This window comes from Aquarana catesbeiana, linkage group LG01 (assembly GCF_042186555.1).
Source record: "Aquarana catesbeiana isolate 2022-GZ linkage group LG01, ASM4218655v1, whole genome shotgun sequence".
Classification (NCBI taxonomy): Eukaryota; Metazoa; Chordata; class Amphibia; order Anura; family Ranidae; genus Aquarana; species Aquarana catesbeiana.
Window position 1 is genome coordinate 949,604,044 of NC_133324.1, and position 22,817 is coordinate 949,626,860.

Below are 22,817 nucleotides of genomic sequence, written 5' to 3' on the forward strand. Positions count from 1 at the left end.
GACATTACTTGTGCTTGCCACCTCACCAGCTTGAACTGCACTTATGGGACTCGCCACGTCACCAAGTGTTACTGCAGTGCTGGTTTGACTACGACCGGGGTGTACTAGGCCGCTGGTGCTTGCCAGTTCAATAAAAAGCTACCAAAAAAACTGTTAGCGATCGCAGGGATCAGGCCTGACTCTGCGAACGCTGCAGTTATGTGTTTAGTGTTTTGTAAGTGACAGTGATCGATCGATACTGCACTTGGGTGGGCTGGGCTGGGCCGGGCGGAGGGGCAAAACGCAGGTGCTAGCAGGTATCTGGGCTGATCACGCTAACACTGCGTTTTTGGGAACCCTAAACTGCTGGGGACGCTAGTATAGATCTGATCGGATCAGATATTGATTCGATCAGATACTATACCCCTAAGGGAGGTGTACGGTGCGTGCGTGGGTGTTAGCGCTACTGGCGCTAACCTGACGCTGCTTGGGGCTGGTGCTTGCCAGTTCACCAAAATGCTACCAAAAAAACTGTTATGCCGCGTACACACGGTCGGACTTTTCGTCTACAAAAGTCCAACGGACGCCGACGGACTAAAGCTGGCTGGTAATCCGATCGTGTGTGGGCTTCTCCGGACTTTCAGCAGACTTTTTCAGCCTCAAATCCGACGGACTTTAGATTTGAAACATGCTTCAAATCTTTACGTCGTAACTACGACGGACCCCGAAATCCGCTCGTCTGTGTGCTAGTCCGACGGACAAAAACCCATGCTAGGGCAGCTATTGGCTACTGGCTATGAACTTCCTTATTTTAGTCCGGTGTACGTCATCACGTACGAATCCGTCGGACTTTTGTGTGGTCGTGTGTAGGCAAGTCCGTTCGTTAGAAAGTCTGCTGCAAGTCCGCCGAAAGTCCGCAGGAAGTCTGTCGGACAGGCTGTCGGACTTTTGTAGACGAAAAGTCCGACCGTGTGTACGCGGCATTAGGGATCGCAGGGATCAGGCCTGACTCTGCGAACGCTGCATTTATGCGTTTAGTGTTTTGTAAGTGACAGTGATTGATCGATACTGCACTTGGGTGGGCTGGGCTGGGCCGGGCGGAGGGGCAAAACGCAGGTGCTAGCAAAAAAAAAAAAAACCTGCTTGGTGTCAGTCTGACAGGGAGGGGGGAGGGGTGATTGGGGGGGGGGATCGGGGGGTAATCGGGGGGGATCGGGGTGTAATGTGTGCCTGGCATGTCCTACTGTGTGTGTGTTGTGCACTCACATTACAGTCTTCTCTCCTCGGCGCTGGAACGGAAAATGCCGAGCCGAGGAGAGATGACATCATTTCCTCTGCCTCTGTGTACAATACAGAGGCCGGGAAATGATTTGATTGGCCAGGAGCGATCGCGAGGGGGGGGGCACGAATGGATGGCCTCCCCTCACCACCGATCGCCGGGGAGGATTTGCCGACCGCCGCAGGCACGGGGGGGGGGTCCGATCGGACCCCTCACCCGCGGGCAGGCAAGGACGTACCTGTAAGTCCTTTTGCCTGCCCGTGCCGCCCTGAGGATGTATATAGTCGTGCGGCGGTCGGCAGCTGGTTAAAGGTGTTAAAAAGAAATTAAGAAATGTTGTTGCTGTGGTGCAGATGAAAAAAAAAGGGTTTTTGGCTATGCAATTTAAATTTGGAACGCTCTTCTCCCCTTCTTCCTGTGAGCCAGAAAGCGACGTCTTTGACATCACTTCTGGGTCAAGGAAGGAGAAGCAACTGCTGCTATGACAAAGAAGGACAAGCTGTTGTACATAAGGGAGGAGGCTTTGGCACCGTCCCCCGTCGGCCATGCAGACCACCATCAGGGAACTATCCCAGAAGATGGCCTCCATTAAGCAAGAAATGTCCACATTCAAACACGAGTTATCTCACCTCTCTTATGCCCTGTACACATGGTCGGATTTTCCGACGGAAACTGTTCGATGGGAGCCTTTTGTCAGAAATTCCGACCATGTGTAGGCTCAATCGGACATCTTCCATCGGAATTTCCGTCACACAAAATTTGAGATCTGGTTCTCAAATTTTCCAACAACAAAATCCGTTTGCGTAAATTCCGATCGTGTGTACACAATTCCGACGCACAAAGTGCCATGCATGCTCGGAATCAAGCAGAAGAGCCGCACTGGCTATTGAACTTCATTTTTCTCTGCTCGTCATACGTGTTGTACGTCACCGCGTTCTTGACGTTCGGAATTTCCGACCAACTTTGTGTGACCGTGTGTATGCAAGACAAGTTTAAGTCAACATGCGTCGGAAAAAAAAAAGGATTTTGCTGTCGGAATGTGCGATCGTGTGTACGCGGCATAAGAGTGAGAATCCACTGCGGAGGTACCTGAATGAAGACCAAAAATGATGGCTACGTGGGTGCTTTGGGCATGTAACCAGGGAATTTTGGCCGGGCCGAAAGTAGGAGCACCTGGAGGCCAAAATTAAACTAGAAGCTCCCAGGATAGAGGGATGATCGTCGGGGTCCCAAAGGGCCAGAGACTATGGTTGTGCCCTGTTCAGTTGTCAGCACTTTAGTAAATGACCAGATGGTCCCATGCTTGGTTAACACTGGGTCCGAAGTCCCCATTATGGAGTACAAAATCTACACCCAGCCGTTTGGGACTTAGGACCAATTGGATCCATCTTGGCTGTCCCTGAAGGCAGTCAATAACCTGCCCATCGTGGTGGGAGGAGATTCCTGGGTGAAGATACAGATCGATGACCAGGTAGTAGAATGGGTAGGGGTCATGGTGACCCACAGCCCAGTAAGTTCAGCAGTGCCTATTGTCATGGGCATGAATGTCCTGAGGGACCTGGACCTACCACACTTGCTAGCCAAGACTGAAAAATCAGGTGGACACGCATGGGGCTGCAGCCTGCACGCTGTTTGGTGCAACATGATCTGGGCCTTTGAAGCGTACCAGTGAGCAGCTAGACAACAGATGGGGCTGTTTGCTTTTATGTGTAAATGTGAGATCTGAAGTCTTTTTGACCCCAGATCTCCCAATAAATAGGCCCTGTCCTGCTTATTTCTATTACAAGGGATGTTTATATTCCTTGTAATAAAACATTAGTCCAAATAGAATGCAAATATTTCACAATAAAAGGGTCTAAAAAGGGTCTATCAAGGGTTAACAATCAACACAGTTCGGGAGTTATGCACAGATCCCCTTCCAGGTTGTAAGCTGTAGAAGGAAGCTCACTCAGTTAAATTGTCTGGCTGCTAGACAATTTAACATAGTGAGCTTTTAACTACAGCTAATGAATTAAAACCCCAAAGTAATCATCTGCCAGGTTCCCTCTTGCACAATAAATCTGAATCCTGATGAAGGAGGATCTGTGCATAACCACATCTGTGCATAACCAGTGAAATGTGTTGGCTGTCAACTCTTAATAGACTCTTTTTTTATGGCTCAACATTCTCATCCTTTCACGCCACACAAGCAATAAAAACCTTACAGGAGTTGTAAATCCTTCTATCCAAATTTAAAAGATAGGCTGTACATATACCTATACTGTATATAAATGTATTCTATTACAGCTTACCAATCATTAGATGTGGTGGCTGCATTTGTTTTTTTTTTTTAGTCTTTTTCCCCTCTATTTTCACCTGGTGAGCTGGGCAGTAATACACCTCTCAATGAGATCCAAGCGAACCATTGTCGTGCCCCATAGGATGTATGTATGTATGTATGTGTGTGTGTGTATATATATATATATATATATATATATATATATATATGTGTGTATCTATGTGTATGCATGTATATATGTGTGTATATGTTTTTAATATCATGATAGGGCCCGGCTCACCTTGTTAGAAATGCAGTTTTTGTTGTACACTTGTGAGTTCCAGGGGTTCCGGAGCGGTCCTGATGTTGAGTATAGAAGGAGGTAACAAGCTGGAAAGCTGGAAATCAGGATGTCCTAGGAGGAGTGAAGTGGACGATTTGGGTGATCTCAAGATTAAAAGAGGCTAATCCAAATCTACCGTCCCTAGTCTGCCTACTGCTTTAATCTGAGCCCCGTGAGCAGGTGTGGTGAACCCAGGGACATGGCAAATACAGGCAGTGTTGACTATCCCTACCATCAAGGGCCATGGATGATACTGGCTGTTGCTCAGACTCTGTACCCTGTGGGGATCCCACTCTACTCGTCCACATTACACCCCTTATAAGTATTTAGTCTTAATGGCCAACACTCTGCTCCTGTCTGGCATTCCTCCAATATCTGTACACTGACATTCTCCTTTTTTTTGTATTCATGCACGACTGTCTGGAGGCCCGCCCGACCACCACCTGAAGAAGCAACTACAACCAAGTTATTTCTTGAGACAAATGTGTCACGACTTTCCTGAAATTTCCTTCACCATGCTGAAAAGTGCTGTCTCGCGGTCCGATCCAATCGGTGCAACCATTACATGGTCTTACCAAGTTACAGGACTAGATATGACAGGATCCCGCCATCAATGTTGGAGTTCCGCACTTCCAAGGCAGAAGGGCGATGAAACATTGCAGTACAGACACTCATACACTCATGGTTTAGATGTGAAGTCTCGAAGGCACCAGGATTTCTTTGCTGTCTTAAGCCTACCTTGAGGAGTTCCGGCGTGTTCAAGAAAGGAAGAGGAGGCCGCAGTGGTGGTGGGGAAGGGTCGGGGGTTCTGGGCTGTTGTGGGTGGGTGCAAGATCATTGAAGGAGGACATAAGTTCAAGAATGAACTTATATATATATATATATATATATATATATATATATGTATCTAGTATCTATGCATATATATATATATATATATACGTGTGTATATGTTTTTAATATCATGATAGGGCCCAGCTCACCTTGTTAGAAATGCAGTTTTTGTTGTACACTCATGGAAACCAGGGAAGGTTCCCAGGTGTTAATTGAATCAAAGAGTATTTGCAGACATTAAGGCTTCAACTCACCAGGGGGCCATTGAAGTGCAAATGTCGGAACTGTTTGGGCTGTGGGATCAAAGGAGATTGTTCCTTAACTCAGACTGAGAGGCAACAGAAGTTTTAAAATCTTAGCATGAACTTTTGGAAAGCTTCAAATGTGGCCAATCAGAATTGGAGGCAACTGTTAACCAATGAGCAGTAGACTTCAAATGTAGCCAATCAGAATTTGATGCACCTCTGAACCAATTAATATGTTGCATCTGTTGATTGGTGGGGAATGCATATAAAAGAGGGAGAGAGCTAATGGTTCTCGCTCTCTGTCCACCCCCAGACCATCGAGGCGACATGATGTCCGTGTAAAGTATACTTGTATCTCTCTTTCTGTTTCTTCCTAACCTTTTGTATCCTAGAAGTTGTCTTATAATATTGTATAGCCTGTGTATGTCCATTGTAACCATTTCTGAGTTCGGCCTAGATTATCTTTGCAGCCTAAAGCAACACTGTACTTGTGGCATCACTGGAGATATATGATAAATTCTAATTATTCTAACTTTCTTCTCTGTGTAAATAAATGTAATTGTTTATCTTTTTGCCCTGTTATCGTTCGTTTTTATTCTTATATAGACAAAAGTTTAATCACTTATTTTTGTATCGTTAATCATTTAAGTGAGGTATAAACATTTCCAACACACATGCCTCCACTCTGGATAAAGGAGCACAGGGGGCACCTTTGGGCAGCAGCATTGTCAGTCTGGGGGAGGGGAGTTTTAGATGTACTAGCAGATATAGATGCACCAACAAAATTGAAGCCTAAATCTAGCTCACACTGCAGTTACACAGAAGGAAAATATACAATATAATTCTGCGCTGCCCTGAGGAAAAAACAGCAGCTAACACAGCCAACAAGGTATGTGCTAAACAAAAGAAAACCAAAATAAGTGTAGCGTTAGGAAGTATAAAATGTCCAATGTCCACAATAAAGAGGTGAACAAATGGTTTCCAATTATGAAATATAGAAGGGAAACCATCAATGTGTGTGTGAATCCAAATGATATAAAGTCCTCAGAAGCTATGTGACTTCAAACCGAGGGTACATCAGCAGGTAAATGACATCTCAAGTGAAGACAGACACACCACCACCGACAATGAGAAGGCTTACCAGATTGAGTGGACCCAAGAGGGCATACGCCAAGTTGGGTCAAACAAGGCTTGGGTGGTCAGTGGCTGTAGATGACCCGGCATGGTTTACATACATGTACTGATTTTGCTACTTTATATGTATGCATATGTTTTTATACACATGTACTACATAAACATCCACATCTACATTATTATGGGAATCCACTCCACGAGGATGTGTTTGTATATGCATTCAGAAGAGTATAGACATTATTTTACTTTTCTTCTGTTTTATTATTTCATTTCACTTCACCTAAAAGTAAATGTCCTTACTTGCATCATTGCAGGTTTTTGTTGTGATGCACGATGCGCTCTCAGGGTAATATGTCCCCTTTTCGCCTATTGGGCACGTGATCGTGCATCACATTAATTACATTTATTATTTTTTCTATTTTTCTATTTTTTATTATTATTTCATTTCTTCACATAATATTTTCAATATACGGTACTTGATGCAATAATGGCACGTGATTTAAACACACGTATCATGGTAATATATATATAATTTTTTGATATATATATATTTTTCATTATACACAGGTTGACATATACTTTATATTAGTTGCCCCTTTTTAGTTTGTTGATTTGGGGCCACCCCACGTATTTCCGGGTCATATATATGACACCACATTGGTTTGTAGGGATTGCGCTGTACTGCTGGGATGACGTGTTGTCTTTCTAGCTGAGGATCGCCCCTTCACCAGCACCTGAAGGATGATGTGTTTACGTCTTCCCTTCTATTGCGTTCTACGCGGGGATGACACGGTGTCTTTCCGGCTTAGGACCGCCCCACACCAATGATTCATGGACGATGTGTTTACGTCCTCCTTCCTACAACACTTGTGCTCGTTGCGCATGCGCAGAATCATTTTTCAGACTTGGATGCGCGCGCACACTGCCGCGCAGCAACGAGACATGCATTGACCTTTAGAGATTATTCTTTTGATTTGTCACCATACCTATACATCACATAATGGATAGCACTTATGGTTTACTTGGCAACAGGTTTTTATTTTTATTTCTAATTATGCCAGATTCATTTTGTTTATTACTCTGACATACTAGTTATACTTCCGGTGTTCAATGTGAGGCGTGGAACACACGCCGGGCGGCCATCTTGCCCGAATACCGGAAGTGATCATTTTTACACTCGTGGTGTGGTTCCTCATTGATATTGATGTATCCCCTATATATACTCTACTGGCTGCAGTGGGGGGAACCCCCCCAGACGATGTCTAAGAAGACAAAACGCGTCGGGTAGGACCCCACTGCCGCCATCTCTTTACAGCGCTGTTTTTTAAATGGATTTACATGTGAGTGTATTTCTTTAATTAATTTTTAAAAAATTTTACATTTTTATACGGATTTACACTATGTGGCCTTCCCTTCTTCCTTCTTCATTGTCATCATTAACACCTGGTTCCTGACATTGTTTCGAGTGATAAAGCAACCTATGGTTCGTTCCATATACATCATCCTGCCGGGTCATCTACAGCCACTGACCACCCAAGCCTTGTTTGACCCAACTTGGCGTATGCCCTCTAGGGTCCACTCAATCTGGTAAGCCTTCTCATTGTCGGTGGTGGTGTGTCTGTCTTCACTTGAGATGTCATTTACCTGCTGATGTACCCTCGGTTTGAAGTCACATAGCTTCTGAGGACTTTATATCATTTGGATTCACACACACATTGATGGTTTCCCTTCTATATATCATAATTGGAAACCGTTTGTTCACCTCTTTATTGTGGACATTGGACATTTTATACTTCCTAGCGCTACACTTATTTTGTTTTTTTACTGCAGTTACAGCAACAGTTTTTTTTTGGGGGATAAAGGTTTTACATAAATAAAAGCTGATTATTGTAAGTACCCCTGCCAATGGTAAATGGTTTGTCTCATTCCTCTAAGTGCTACATCTGCAATAGAGCTTCTTCTTTTAAGAAAAAAAAAACAGACTTACTGGTCAGATCACCAGATTAATCACTTAACAACCGGCCCATAGCCGAATGATGGCTACAGGGCGGTTTCTTAACTCCGGGGGGGCGTACAGTGACGTCCTCCCAGAATTCCGCTTTCGCGCGCCCCCTGGGGCGCGCACCCGAGAACATCCCGAGAACATCCTTCCAGAGGACCCGGCGCATCAAGGATCCCGGTAAATGGCTGCTAATCGCGGCCATTTACCATGTGATCGCTCCGTCAGATGACAGAGCGATCACATGTAAGCAAACCGGCATCATGTTATGACGTCAGTTCCTCCCTCCCCTCTGTGTACCGATCGGTACACTGTGAGCGGAGGGGGGTAGGGATCGGATGGCAGCAGCGCTGTGGGCTGGATCTGTAGTGCCCACAGCGCTGCTCTTTGACAACTGCCATCCATCCATCCATGCTCAGCCATCCCTCAATGCTCTGCAATACCCTGCAATACTGTGCAGTACTCTGCAATACCCCACAATACTGTGCAATATACCATAATACTGTGCAATACCCCACGATACTGTGCAACACACTGCGATACCCCAAAATACTCTGCAATACCCTGCAATACTCTGCAATACCCCACAATACCCCACAATACCCCACAATACCCTGCAATACTCTGCAATACCCCACAATACTGTGCAATACTCTATGCAATACCCCACAATACTCTGCAATACCCCACAATACTCTGCAATACTCTGCAATACCCCACAAAACTGTGCAATACTCTGCAATACCCCAAAATACTCTGCAATACCCACAAAACTGTGCAATACACTGCAATACCCCAAAATACTCTGCAATACCCCACAAAACTGTGCAATACTCTGCAATACCCCAAAATACTCTGCAATACTCCACAACACTCTGCAATACCCAGCAATACTCTGCAATACCCTGCAATACCCCGCAATACCGTGCAATACTCTGCAATACTCTGCAATACTCTGCAATACCCCACAATCCTGTGCAATACTCTCTGCAATACCCCACAATACTCTGCAATACTCTGCAATACCCCACAAAACTGTGCAATACTCTGCAATACCCCAAAATACTCTGCAATACCCCACAACACTCTGCAATACCCAGCAATACTCTGCAATACCCTGCAATACTCTGCAATACTCTGCAATACTCTGCAATACCCCACAATCCTGTGCAATACTCTCTGCAATACCCCACAATACTCTGCAATACTCTGCAATACCCCACAATACTCTGCAATACTCTGCAATACCCCGCAATACCCCGCAATACTCTGCCATACCCAGCCATACTCTGCAATACTCGGTGATACCCAGCCATACTCTGCCATACCCAGCCATGCTCAGCCATACCCTGCCATACCCTGCCATACTCTGCAATACTCTGCCATACTCAGCCATACCCTGCCATACTCAGCCATACCCTGTCATACTCAGCCATGCCCTGCCATATCCCGCAATACTCTGCCATACCCTGTCATACCCAGCCATACTCTGAAATACCCAGCCATGCCCTGCCATACTTAGCCATGCCCTGCCATACTCAGCCATACCCTGCCATACTCAGCCATACCCTGCCATACTCAGCCATGCCCTGCCATACTCAGCCATGCCCTGCCATACTCTGCCATACCCTGCCATACTCAGCCATACCCAGCCATACCCTGCCATACCCAGCCATGCTCAGCCGTACTCGGCCATACTCAGCTGTACTCGGCCTCTGTATGTGGCCAGGCTGTGGAAGTCTCACACATGTAGTATTGCTGTACTCAGGAGGATTAGGAGAATCTATTTTGGGGTGTCATTTTTGGTGTGTACATGCTATGTGTTAGAAATATTGTATAAATGGACAACTTTGTGTTAAGGAAAAATGCGTTTTAACCACTTCCCGCCCGCCGGCCGTCATACGACCTCCTTGACTTTGTGCGTGGATATCTGAATGATGGGTGCAGCAACAGGCATCATTCAGATATCAGCTTTTTCATGATCACAGTGGCTGTTCCACTGCTTGATCGTTCTTACGGGAGGCGAGAGGGGACGTCCCCCCTCCCGTCGCCCTCCAGTGCTTCTACCAACTCACCGCTATGATCGAAGCCAGGATTTTTTTTCTTTTATTTCAGGCTTCCCTGCCTAGAGGTGAGATGTGGGGTCTTATTGACCCCATATCTCACTGTAAGGAGGACCTGTCATGCCATATTCCTATTACAAGGGATGTTTACATTCCTTGCAATAGGAATAAAAGTGATCAAAAAAATTTTTTGGGGGAAAAAAGCGTCAAACTAAAATAAATAAAGTACAATGAAAAAAAAAAAAAAAAAAAAATTTAAAGCGCCCCTGTCCCCTTGTGCTCGCATGCAGAAGCGAACGCATACGTAAGTCCCGCCCACATATGAAAACGGTGCTCAAACCACACACGTGAGGTATTGCTGCGATCGGTAGAGTGAGAGCAATAATTTTGGCCCTAGACCTCCTCTGTAACTCAAAACATGTAATCAGTAAAAAATTTTAAAGCGTCACCTATGGGAATTTTTAAGTAGCGAAGTTTGGCGCCATTCCACAAGCGTGCACAATTTTGAAAGGTGACATGTTGGGTATCTATGTAGTAGGCGTAACTTCATCTTTCACATTATGCAAAAACATTGGGCTAACTTTACTGTTTTGTTTTTTTAAAAAAGCACAAAACTGTTTTTTTTCCAAAAAAAACACGTTTGAAAAATTGTTGCGCAAATAACGTGCTAGATAAAAAGTTGCAATGACCGCCATTGTATTCTCTTGGGTCTTTTCTAAAAAAACATATATAATGTTTCGGGGTTCTATGTAATTTTCTAGCAAATAAATGATGATTTTTACATGTAGGAGAGAAATGTCAGAATTGGCCTGGGTGCTCCAGAACGCCTGAAGGTGCTCCCTGCATGTTGGGTCTCTGTATGTGGCAACGCTGTGTAAAAGTCTCACACATGTGGTATCGCCTTACTCTGGAGTAATAGCAGAATGTGTTTTGGGGTGTAATTTATGGTATGCATATGCTGTGTGTGAGAAATAACCTGCTATTATGACAATTTTGTGAAAAAAAAACTTGATTTTGCAAAGAATTGTAGGAAAAAAATGACAACTTCAAAAAACTCACCATGCATCTTTCTAAATACCTTGGAATGTCTTCTTTCCAAAAAGGGGTCATTTGGGGGGTATTTGTACTTTTCTGGCATGTTAGGGTCTCAAGAAATTAGATAGGCCGTCAGTACTTCAGGTGTGTTCAATTTTCAGATATTGGCACCATAGCTTTGGACTCTATAACTTTCACAAAGACCAAATAATATCCACCGATTTGGGTTATTTTTACCAAAGATATGTAGCGGTATAAATTTTGGCCAAAATATATGAAGAAAAATTACTAATTTGCAAAATTTTATAACAGAAACAAAGAAAAATGCATTTTTTTACAGATTTTTCAGTCTTTTTTCTTTTATAGCGCAAAAAATAAAGAACCCAGCGGTGATTAAATACCACCAAAAGAAAGCTCTATTAGTGTGAAAAGAAGAACAAAAATTTCATATAGATACAGTGTTGCATGACTGAGTAATTGTCATTCAAAATGTGAGAGCACCAAAAGCTGAAAATTGGCCTGGTTATTAAGGGGGTTTAAGTGCCCAGTGGTCAAGTGGTTAAATTAAAGGAAAGAAAGCCTAAAAAAAAGGAAACTCTTGCTCAAAGCCTAAAAAAAGGAAACTCTTGCTCTGTCCACCATAATCCCCACCACCAGAAGATTATGGGGACAGGGATAGGGGGGCTTGGACAGAGGAAGACTTCTCATAAAACATGAACAATCGGCACAAGGGACATGTACTAAATGTAAGTTATGTCCCTATTGCTGATTTTTTTTTACTTTTAATTTAAGCTAAACTTAGGTTTTACGCAAACCCTGTTTTTTTTTTCTGTAAGTGAAAGCAGAAATTCATTTTATAAATAAGAATCAGCCATTGGTCATTTGCTTATGCAGTAATTCTCAAAATTCAACTTGTGGCCAGTCCCCTACAGTGTACAATCACATACCTGATGATTCCTTTTTCTTACTCCTCAGTTGTGGTGCTGAACCTGTACATAAAAAAAACATAAACATCAGGAAGGAAAGTCACCTAAAGAGGAAGTAAACCCTGATGGGTTTTACTACCTCTGTAGTTCCCTGCAAAGTGAAAGCATATTGGGCTAGTATTGCATACTAGCCCATTATGTGGCACTTATCTGCAATCTAAGAACACGCTGTCCCTGCTGGTGAAAGATTCCATCTTCTGCCCTCTTCCTTCGGGGGCTGCGGACTCCGGCTCTGTGACTGGCTGGAGTCGTATGATCTCACTCCTGCACATGAGTGCGTGATCCGTCAGTCACGGCACATACAAGTGAAGAAATGGCACGGAGGTCCGTTTCTTCACAGCGCATGCGCCAATGATGTCATCGGCACACTACAAGGTAAATATCTCCTAAACGGCGCACTTTTAGAAGATAATTCCACTACCTAGAGGTAAGCCTTATTCTAGTCTTACCTCTAGGTAAAAGTGACGCAGGAGGGTTTTCAACCACTTTAAACCAAAAATCTATTTATCGGTAGGCTTGGCACCATATCTCACTAGTTTTCTCAAGCAAATATTTTTTTTTAATCTCGTGCAAAGTTTCTTAACTTTAAACCCTGACAATAACATCACTTCCTGTTAGGCCTCATGTACACTGCAGCTGGTAAACGGACATTTAGTAGCAGTTGGGCGTTTTTTTCAGCCAATTCCACCACATTCTGGAACAAGTTAAGAAGTCTTCTCTGACTCGTACAAGGAGACAAGTTACAGACAGATAGTTGCCCATTGGTTCTGACCTCTATGACCCTTGCAATAGGGCAGCATACACAGAGTTCAGCCTTATGAGCTCCTATCTGACTTGTCTAACTAACAATTGTAGAGCTTGCATTTATATACCCTTTTACAAGTCTTATCTTAACCATCTCTCTTACATATGATTGGTCGCTAAGATCTATGTCAATGTAACTAACCATAAATCTGACACCTGTACTACAACCTGATAAACTTAATTGTTCCCAAAATTCCTATATGTTCATTAAAGTGATTTATAACTGTTTTATTTTCCAATTAAAAACACCTGTGTAGAGACAGTCTGGCACCCAGCTGTGTTATCAAACTCTCCTTATCTTGATAAGATTTAACTAAGTTCAAGAATTACAGATTTATGACTTTTGGGAAAATGAACTTTCAATAACCCCACCAGATGTTTTATATGTTTCACTATATAATGTATTTTAACAGTTTTAATGAGGGCACAAGCAGACATACTGTACATAACTTTAATTATTTCTAAACCACCTGTTTTCTTATCTTTATCTGTCTGATTTATATGCATTTCAAAGACTTGAGACAATTCTATATAACTTGAATCTATTCTAATGAACTTTCACCCAGTAGACTATCTTCATATATTTTCGAGTACACCTGTGTACAAGTACTTGTCATAAAGCAGAGGTCATTTAAAGTTCAACACTTATGCCCCGTACACACGGTCGGATTTTCCGATGGAAAATGTCCGATTGGAGCGTGTTGTCAGAAATTCCGACCGTGTGTGGGCTCCATCGGACATTTTCCATCGGATTTTCCGACACACAAAGTTGGAGAGCAGGAGATAAAATTTTCCGACAACAAAATCCGTTGTCGGAAATTCCGATCGTGTGTACACAAATCCGACGGACAAAGTGCCATGCATGCTCAGAATAAATAAAGAGATGAAAGCTATTGGCCACTGCCCCGTTTATAGTCCTGACGTACGTGTTTTACGTCACCGCGTTTAAAACGATCAGATTTTCCGACAACTTTGTGTGACCGTGTGTATGCAAGACAAGTTTGAGCCAACATCCGTCGGAAAAAATCCTAGGATTTTGTTGTCGGAATGTCCGAACAAAGTCCGACCGTGTGTACGGGGCATTACTGTAAAAATGAAGACTTTCTAAATCTATGGAAAACACAGTATACATTATTAAAGATTAATAATTGTTGTTTTACTTATTGAATAATAATATTGATAAAACCACTACTATATAATAATAATATTATCAATAAAACATATGCAAATCAATATGAATATTATGAAATACATTGGCTAATATGAGATTCTACAACAAGAGAGAGGGGAAGAGGGAGAGAGAGAGGGGGAGAGAGGGAGAGGAAGGAGAGAGAGGGGGTGGGGGGAGAGAGAAAGGGAGAGGGGGAGAGAGAGAGAGAGAGAGGGGAGGGAGAGAGAGAGGGAGGGAGAAGAGAGAGGGGGGGAGAAGAGAGAGGGGGGGGGAGAGAGGGGAGAGAGAGAGGGGGGTACAGAGGGAGAGGGGGAGAGAGAGAGAGAGAGAGAGAGGAGCGAGAGAGAGGGAGGGGGAGAGAGAAAGGGGGAGAGAGCAGGGGGAGAGAGCGGGGGAGAGAGCGGGGGGGGGAGAGCGGGGGAGAGAGCGGGGGGGGGAGAGCGGGGGGGGAGAGCGGGGGGAGAGAGAGGGAGGGAGAGAGAGAGAGGGAGAGAGATAAAGGGAGAGGGGGAGAGAGCGATAAATAAAGAGGGGGAGAGAGAGAGAGGGGGAGGGAGAGAGAGAGGGGGGGAGGGAGAGAGAGAGAGCGGGGGGAGAGGGGGAGAGAGAGAGAGAGCGAGAGAGAGAGCGAGAGAGAGAGAAAGAGAGGGGGGAGAGAGGGAGACAGGGAGAGAGGGGGAGAGGGAGGGAGAGAGATAAAGAGAGGGAGAGGGGGAGAGAGAAATAAAGAGAGGGGGAGAGAGAGAGAGGGGAGCGAGAGAGAGGGAGACAGAGGGAGACAGAGGGAGAGGGGGGGAGAGAGAAAGGGGGAGTGGGGGAGAGAGCGGGGGAGGGGGGGAGGGACAGAGAGAGAGAGGGAGAGCGAGAGAGGGGAGTGAGAGGGAGGGAGAGAGAAATAAAGAGAGGGAGAGGGGGAGAGAGAGAATGAGAGAGAGAGAGCGAGAGACACTCAGCCAAAAAACAGGGCCACGAAGATGGCAAAAATGGAGGAAACCACCCGCCCCAAGATGGATGGTAAGATCACTACATAGCAGAGAAAAGGAGGAGATAAGAACCCTCCTCAGCACATTATGCAATAAACTTATGTGAGTGAGCTAAAAAAGACAATGACAACCACCCATAACCCGGTTTGTCCCAGAAAATGTACCCATTACAAGGTATATAAATATACAAAACAAAAAATGACATCATTAGTAATCAGTAGCTGTAACATTCAGGGTCTGAATGCTTCAGCCTGCAGATCCAAAGTAAATGATCTAGATTTCAAGCAAAGACTATGTGAGACGGACATACTGTACAAATTCTCCTGGAAACATGGACCCGGGCACTAGGGTACCCACGTGTCCCGGATTGCCCGGGACATTCCTGCAATTAGCAGGTCTGTCCCGGGTCCCGGGCACCTTCATTCTGGGACAATACAGTGTCCCGGAATGAAATTGACAGAGCGAGCAAACCCCGCTATAGCGCGGGCGCTCGCTCTGCCTCCAGCTCCATCTGCCTCCAGCCGAGGGGAGCTGAGACTGCCCCTCTGCCGAGCATAGCCGAGCCTGCCCGAGTTGAGGGAAGCTGAGACCGCCCCCGCCTGAGAGTAAGGGGGGTCTGTACTTACCGGGGTCTATACTGAGGGAGGGGGGTCTGTACTGAGGGGGGGGTCTGTACTGGGGGAGGGGGGTCTGTACTGAGGGAGGGGGGTCTGTACTGAGGGAGGGGGATCTGTACTAAAGCAGGGGGGGGTCTGTACTGAGGGAGGGGAGTCTATACTTAATGAAGGGGGGTCTGTACTGAGGGGGGACTTCAATTGTTAGCTGACAGCAGCTTCTCCTTCTCTCCCTCCTGTGGCTGTCAGCTAAAAAACTATACAGGGAGATCGGTGATAATAGCTGTCCCTCCTGCTGCACACCGATCATTCCCAGCTGCTCTGCCTGCTCCTCCCCCGGCCCCCTCCGTGTCCTTCTCCACCCCCCCCCGTTCTCCTCTGGCCCTCTCCATGTCCTTCCTCCGCCCTCCCCCCGCCCCCCTCGTCCCCCCGCACCCTCCTCTCCCACCAGCTGCGGGGGGAATTAGTAATAGGACACAGTGAGCGAGATCGCTCCTGTGTCCTGTGATTGCTGAGCAGAGTAAACTATGTTTACCCCCCCCAACCCCCTCCCCCTAAGAAGCATTGTGAGAAAAAAATTAAAGACAAATTAAATTGTAAAAAAATCAATCAATTATTAAAAATAAAAAAAACTACTGACACCGTCCACATACCACCCACCCCCAACCCCTTCCCCAGAAGAACTGCGAAAAAAATATAGAAAAAACTATTTTAAAAATATTTTGGCGCGGGGGGGGGTCGTTTGCTGGCACAAAGTGCCACCTCCCTGAAATGAGTTTGCCACCTCCCTGAAATGAGTTTCTGCAGGTTGGGATGTCTGGGTAGGTGACGGTGGCAAGTGACACACTGCATCTGGTAGCAGGCGACGGTGGCATGCTGCATCTGGTGGCAAGTGACAAGCTCAGGGTTCCCAATGATTCTGCATTATGTTGAGTTGAACTATTTCATTATATATTACAATGTAGTAATGTAGTAATAGAAATAATATAATTTTATCATCCTGACACCATATTAAGCATGGTGTTGGGATGTTATAAGTGCTAAAACCAGCCATTCACCTGACAAATCACTTGCCCCTGAAATCCCCGTCAACTTCAAGACTACATTCAACACACCCCCCCTTGGCAAAAATGTCCCTGAATGGCAGTTTGGAAATGTGGTCACCCTACCGGGCACAGGATGAACCATCAGTAGCTACTGGCTATAGGCAATTCTCTGTCCCCATACAGAAAGATAAAAACATCAAACAGGGTCGGTGTTCAGGAGGAATACTAGTCTGGGATACGGAGGAGCTACATGGGAACATCAATGCAATAAAAAAAGGAGAGAGCCACACCTGGCTAAGAATAAGCAGCTCCATCCTTACCTCTCAGTCAGACATCTACCTGTGTGCAGCATACATTTCCCCAGCAGAGTCCCCCTATTTCAGACCAGACACCTATGAGGTCCTACAAAGTGAGGTCATCCACTTCCAATACCTGGGACAAGTGTTCATCTGTGGAGACCTCAATGCTAGGACAGGATGGCAACACGTACATACTGGGCCATGCAAATTACGGTCATGAGTTGATACAGATACAAAGAACCAGCTATGACAGTACAACCAACAAAAATGGAGACCCCGACAACACTGACCTAAGGATAGCCCATGGCACCCTACAGAAAACATACAAACAAACCATTAAAAAGAAGCAAAACTTCATCTCCAAAAACCTGCAACAGTTGGAGGAGGCACTTCAGGAAAATTGGAAAATTCTTTCTGGGAAATATGGAAGAATATTGGCACAGCACCCAGGAAAAACAACCTACACATCCAAAATGACGACATCTGGCTCAACTACTTTTAGAACCTCTACAAAGATATTCCAGAGGAGGCTCTAACTGTAGAACAAAAAGACATCTTCAAAAGACTAAATGGTATGGAGGAAAAAATTAAGAGCTTCCAAAACCCCCTAGATCAGGGCTCAAAATTTCAAGTCCTGAGCCACTAACCAGGTCTTAAAAGTTACTTGCCACCAGTTGCCCCACCCAACCCCTCCCCTGCCCCACCCATGAGTCCCCCCCTAAACACGCCCTTGTAAATTATCTCATGAAATTACACTGTTAAACAACTTTAACCAATTGCCACCCGCCATATAGCAAAATGACGGCTGCAAAGTGGTTTCAATATCCTGACAGGGCGTCATATGACGTCCTCACGATATTAAGCTCCGGGGGCGCGCATTGCGGCGATCGTTGTTGAGGTGTGTCAGTCGGACACACCGCAACTCTGATCTAGGTAAAGAGTCTCTGACGGAGACTCTTTACCAAGTGATTAGCCGTGTCCAAATCGGCTGCTCTCGCAAATAGAGGTGAGCAGATCGGCTGCTCTCCTGACAGGGGGGTCTGTGCTGATTGTTTATCAGCACAGCCTCCCCTCGGATCCCACCCAGGACCACCAGGGAAGTCGCCCAGGACCACCAGGATGGCCATCCACACTGGACCACCAGGTATGCCCCCTAGACCCCCAGGGAAATACTAATCTGTGCCCAGGCAGCTGCCAATCAATGCCCAGGCAGCTGCCAATCAGTGCCCACTCACAATGCCTACCACTGCCAGTGCCACCAGGGATGCCTATCAGTGCCGTGTATCAGTGCCGCCTATCAGTGCCACCCATAAGAACCCATCTTTGCAGCCTTTCAGTGCCCAGTGTCGCCTATCAGTGCCCATCAGTGCCCACCAGTGCCACCCATTGGCCACCCATGAGTGCCCATCAGTGCCGCCTATCAATGCCCATCAGTGCTGCATATCAGTGCCACCCATCAGTGCCGCCTACCAGTGCCCATCAGTGCTGCATATAAGTGCCCGTCAGTGCCCGCTCATTAGTGCCACCTCATTGGTGCTGCCTTATCAGTGCCTGACAGTGCCGCCTTATCAGTGCCCATCAGTGAAAGAGAAAATGTACTTATTTCCAAAAATTTTTAACAGAAACAAAAGCAAAACTTATTTTTTTCAAAATTTTCGGTCTTTTTTTATTTGTTTATCAAAAAATAAAAACTGCAGAGGTGATCAAATACCACCAAAAGAAAGCTCTATTTGTGGGAACAAAATGATAAAAATTTAGTTTGGGTACAGTGTTGTATGACCATGCAATTGTCATTCAAACTGCGACAGCGCTGAAAGCTAAAAATTGGTCTGGGCAGGAAGGTGTATAAGTGCCCTGTATTGAAGTGGTTAACAATATTAACATAAATCATATCAGTACCCATCAGCTTTATGGTGCCCATGAATGCAGCCTCACTGTGCCCATGAATGCATCCTTACTGTGCCCATCAATGCAGCCTCATTGTGCCCATCAATAAAGCCTTACTGTGCCCATCAAATGCAGCTTTATGGTGCCCATAAATGCAGCCTCACTGTGCCCATCATTGCACTCTCACTGTGCCCATCATTGCAGCCTCACTGTGCCCATCATTACAGCCTCACTGTGCCCATCATTACAGCCTCACTGTGCCCATCATTGCAGCCTCACTGTGCCCATCATTGCAGCCTCACTGTGCCCGTGAACGCAGCCTCACTGTGCCCGTGAACGCAGCCTCACTGTGCCCGTGAACGCAGCCTCACTGTGCCCGCAAACGCAGCCTCACTGTGCCCCATCAAATGCAGCTTTACTGTGCCCCATCAATGCAGCTTTACTGTGCCCCATCAATGCAGGTTTACTGTGCCCCATCATCAATACCGACTCACCTGGATGATGGATCAGACACACAGCAGGTATGTCCCGCTGTGTGTCACGGAGCTGGGTCTGTGTTCAGCGGCGCAATGAAACAAGGTCCCGCCCCCCTAGATCGGCTCGTTTCATAGGCGGAACACTGATTCAATCTACTATCACACGAGTCAGTCTAGGGGGGCGGGACCTTGTTACACCACGCCGCCGAACACAGACCCAGCTCCAGGACACACAGCGGGACATGCCCGCCGTGTATGCAATACACAAGAGGAAAAGAAGAGAGAGGGAGCGGAGAGCTGCAGCTTCAGCTCAGCTCAAAGCGGGGCTAGAGCAGTCCGGCCCTACCGCTCTGTGTCCTCTGGCTGACAGTTTCCTGGCTGATCACTTTAGCCAGGAAATGGTCAGCCTGGTCCACCCCTGCTCCTCACTCGCCCTGCACTTAATTCCACTCGCAAAATGCGAGCAGGCGAGTGGAATTTTTGAGGGCTGCCCTAGATGTACCGGTTACCCCACAAGAAATTAGGGAGAAAATCCAACACCTGCACACTAAAAAATCCAGTGGGGTGGGTGGAATCCTGCCAGAGATGATTAAACACGGTGTTCTGCCGAGAAAGTTCCGCTCGGCGTATAAGTTTCCCCCTCTACTGCGCCTGCGCAGTAGGTATCGGCGGAAATAGCCGAAGCAGAACAGCTGAAAATCAGCTGTACACGGCGCCTGTAAGAGGGCCCCTCGCGGGCTCGCTTCGCTCGCCACGCTTCGGGCACGGCCTCGCTGCGCTCGGCACTTTTAGATTCCCCCTCTAGGTCCACTTGGATAGTGGGGAAGGAACCTGGACCCAGAGCGCAGGCGCCGTGTACAGCTGATTGAAGCATTTGAGCTTCGGCTATCTCCGGCGGCTGAGAGTAGTATGTACTGCGCAGGCACTGCGCCTGCGCAGTACAGGGGGGAACTTATCCGCCGAGGGAACATTCTCGGCAAGACAACGGCTCCCAAGATGTACATGCTGCAATATGCAAAGTGTTAAATCTGGCCCTGAGTGCTAGTTACTACCCTACAGTATGGAACCAAGGCTTCATAACACCCATCCATAAGAGTGGAGACCAGGAGGATCCAGCCAACTACTGGGGGATTTGCGTCAGCAGCACACTAGGGAAACTATTTAACAGTGTCCTGAACAAACTGATCCTCAACTTCCTGACACAACACAATGTCCTCAGCAGAAGTCAGGCAGGGTTCATGCCAAACCATCGCACTACAAACCACATCTACACCCTGCACAGTCTCATCAAGAACCATATCCACAATACAAAACATGGAAAGATATTCGCCTGCTTTGTGGACTATTTGACTATTTGGTATTTGACTCTGTGTGGCACCCAGGCCTGTTCCTCAAACTATTGGAGAGTGGAATAGGAGAGAAAACATATGATGTTATCAAGAGTTCATACACTGAGAACAGCTGCAGTGTAAAGGTGAATGGGAAAAGAACCAAATACTTCTGGCAGGCCCGAGGAGTCAGACAGGGCTGCAGCCTAAGTCCAACCCTCTTCAACATCTACATCAATGAACTAACTGCAGCTCTAGAATCCTCCCCATCACCTGGACAGACTCTACTTGACACTGAGGTGAAGTTCCTGCTGTATGCGGATGACCTCCTACCGTACTTCTGTCACCAACAGAGAAAGGCTTACAAGACAACCTGGAAGTGCTCGAGAAATACAGTGCCACATGGGCACTACCAATCAACTCAAGCAAAACAAAAATCATGGTGTACCAAAAGTTAAAAAACAAAACAAACAAAGAGTCCTTCCTTTACATTAAACAACTGCACTGTTGATGAAACTAACAGCTACACATACCTCGGCCTAGAAATTAACAAATCAGGAAGTTTCAAGCCAGCCATAGAGGCACTAATAGACAAGGCATGCATAGCCTTCTAAGCCATCAGGAGACAGCTGTACCACCTAAAACCATCAGTGAGAGTCTGGCTCAGAATATTTCATAGCATCATCACCCCAATTCTTCTTTATGGCAGTGAAGTTTGGGGTCCTGTCACCTACCCAGACCAATCCAAATGGGACCCCAGCCCAACAGAAATATTTAATCTGGAATTCTGCAAGCACCTCCTCCAAGTTCATCGGAGCACCTCCAACAGTGCTTGCCGGTCTGAGTTGGGCAGATTTGCCTTACATCTCGCAGTACAGAAGAGGGCGCTATCATACTGGGACCACCTACACAACAGCAGTCCCAACTCATACCACATTAAAGACTTACTGAACAGTAAGGAACAGTCCAAGCCGTGTGGCCTGCAACAACTCATCAATACCTTGTCTATCCCAAACTCTCAACAATGCGGCCTGACAAAATCTCAAATAAAAAACATAATGAATGACTCCAAAGTAAAACATGTTGGAGAATGGAGAAATGAACTAACAAACTCCAAAAAACTGTTTACCAGTCACTGCAGAGAGACTACAAACTGGCCCCGTACCTGGAGGTGCTACAAGACCCCAAAGACAGACAGAACCTGAGCCTGTACAGACTGAGCGCCCACAGCCTGGAAATCGAATTAGGACAGCACAGACAGACCTACAAGCCCAGGGAGAGTAGACTGTGTCAGAAATGTGGCCAGGGGGTCCTGGAGGATGAGGACCACATCCTGCTACATTGCCCAAAGTACTCTCCACTCTCATCACAGACTTTAATTCTATAGAAGAGGAAATTCCCATTTCTACTGGGAGAAGAGGAGACAATTATAAAAATAGCTGCCCATTATGAAAGGGACATGAAAAACTGAGGACTTAAAAATCCTTTACACAGACTTATGCCCATTCCCCTCTATATTACCCATTACCCCCCTTTCTTATTCAAACTCAACTGCTTTGGCAATGCTAACATGTATTTGGTCCTGCCAATAAAGCTTATTTGAATTGAATTGAGAGGAAGAGGGGGGAGGAGGGGGGAGAGAGGGGGAGAAGGGGGGGGGGGGCAGAGAGATAAAGAGAGGGAGAGGGGGAGAGAGAAAAATAGAGAGAGAGAGAGAGAGAGAGAGAGAGAGAGAGAGAAAGAGAGGGTGAGTGGGAGAGGAAGAGATAAAGAGAGGGGGAGAGAGAGAAATAAAGAAGGGGAGAGAGAGAATGAGATAGAGGGAGGGGGGGAGAGAGGAGGTAGGGAGGGAGAGAGATAAAGAGAGGGAGGGGGAGAGAGGGGGGAGAAAGAGAGAGGGGGAGAGAGAGGGAGGGGGAGAGAGAGGGAGGGGAGAGAGAGAGAGAAAGAGAGAGAGAGGGGGGGAGGGAGAGAGTAAAGAGAGAGAGGGAGGGGGAGAGAGAGGGGGAGAGAGAGAGGGAGAGAGGAAGGGAGAGAGAGAGAGATAAAGAGGGG

At 46.2% G+C, this 22,817-nt stretch overlaps 1 protein-coding gene across 1 annotated transcript in view; it reads right to left on the reverse strand.

Moving 5' to 3' along the window:
- Positions 1–22,817, reverse strand: part of LOC141121648 (von Willebrand factor A domain-containing protein 5A-like) — a 156,889-nt gene that overhangs the window by 34,643 nt on the left and 99,429 nt on the right. The window contains exon 16 of the mRNA XM_073611327.1: positions 12,116–12,157. Within this exon, the coding sequence (XP_073467428.1) occupies positions 12,116–12,157 (42 nt within the window). The remainder of the gene's footprint in view (positions 1–12,115; positions 12,158–22,817) is intronic.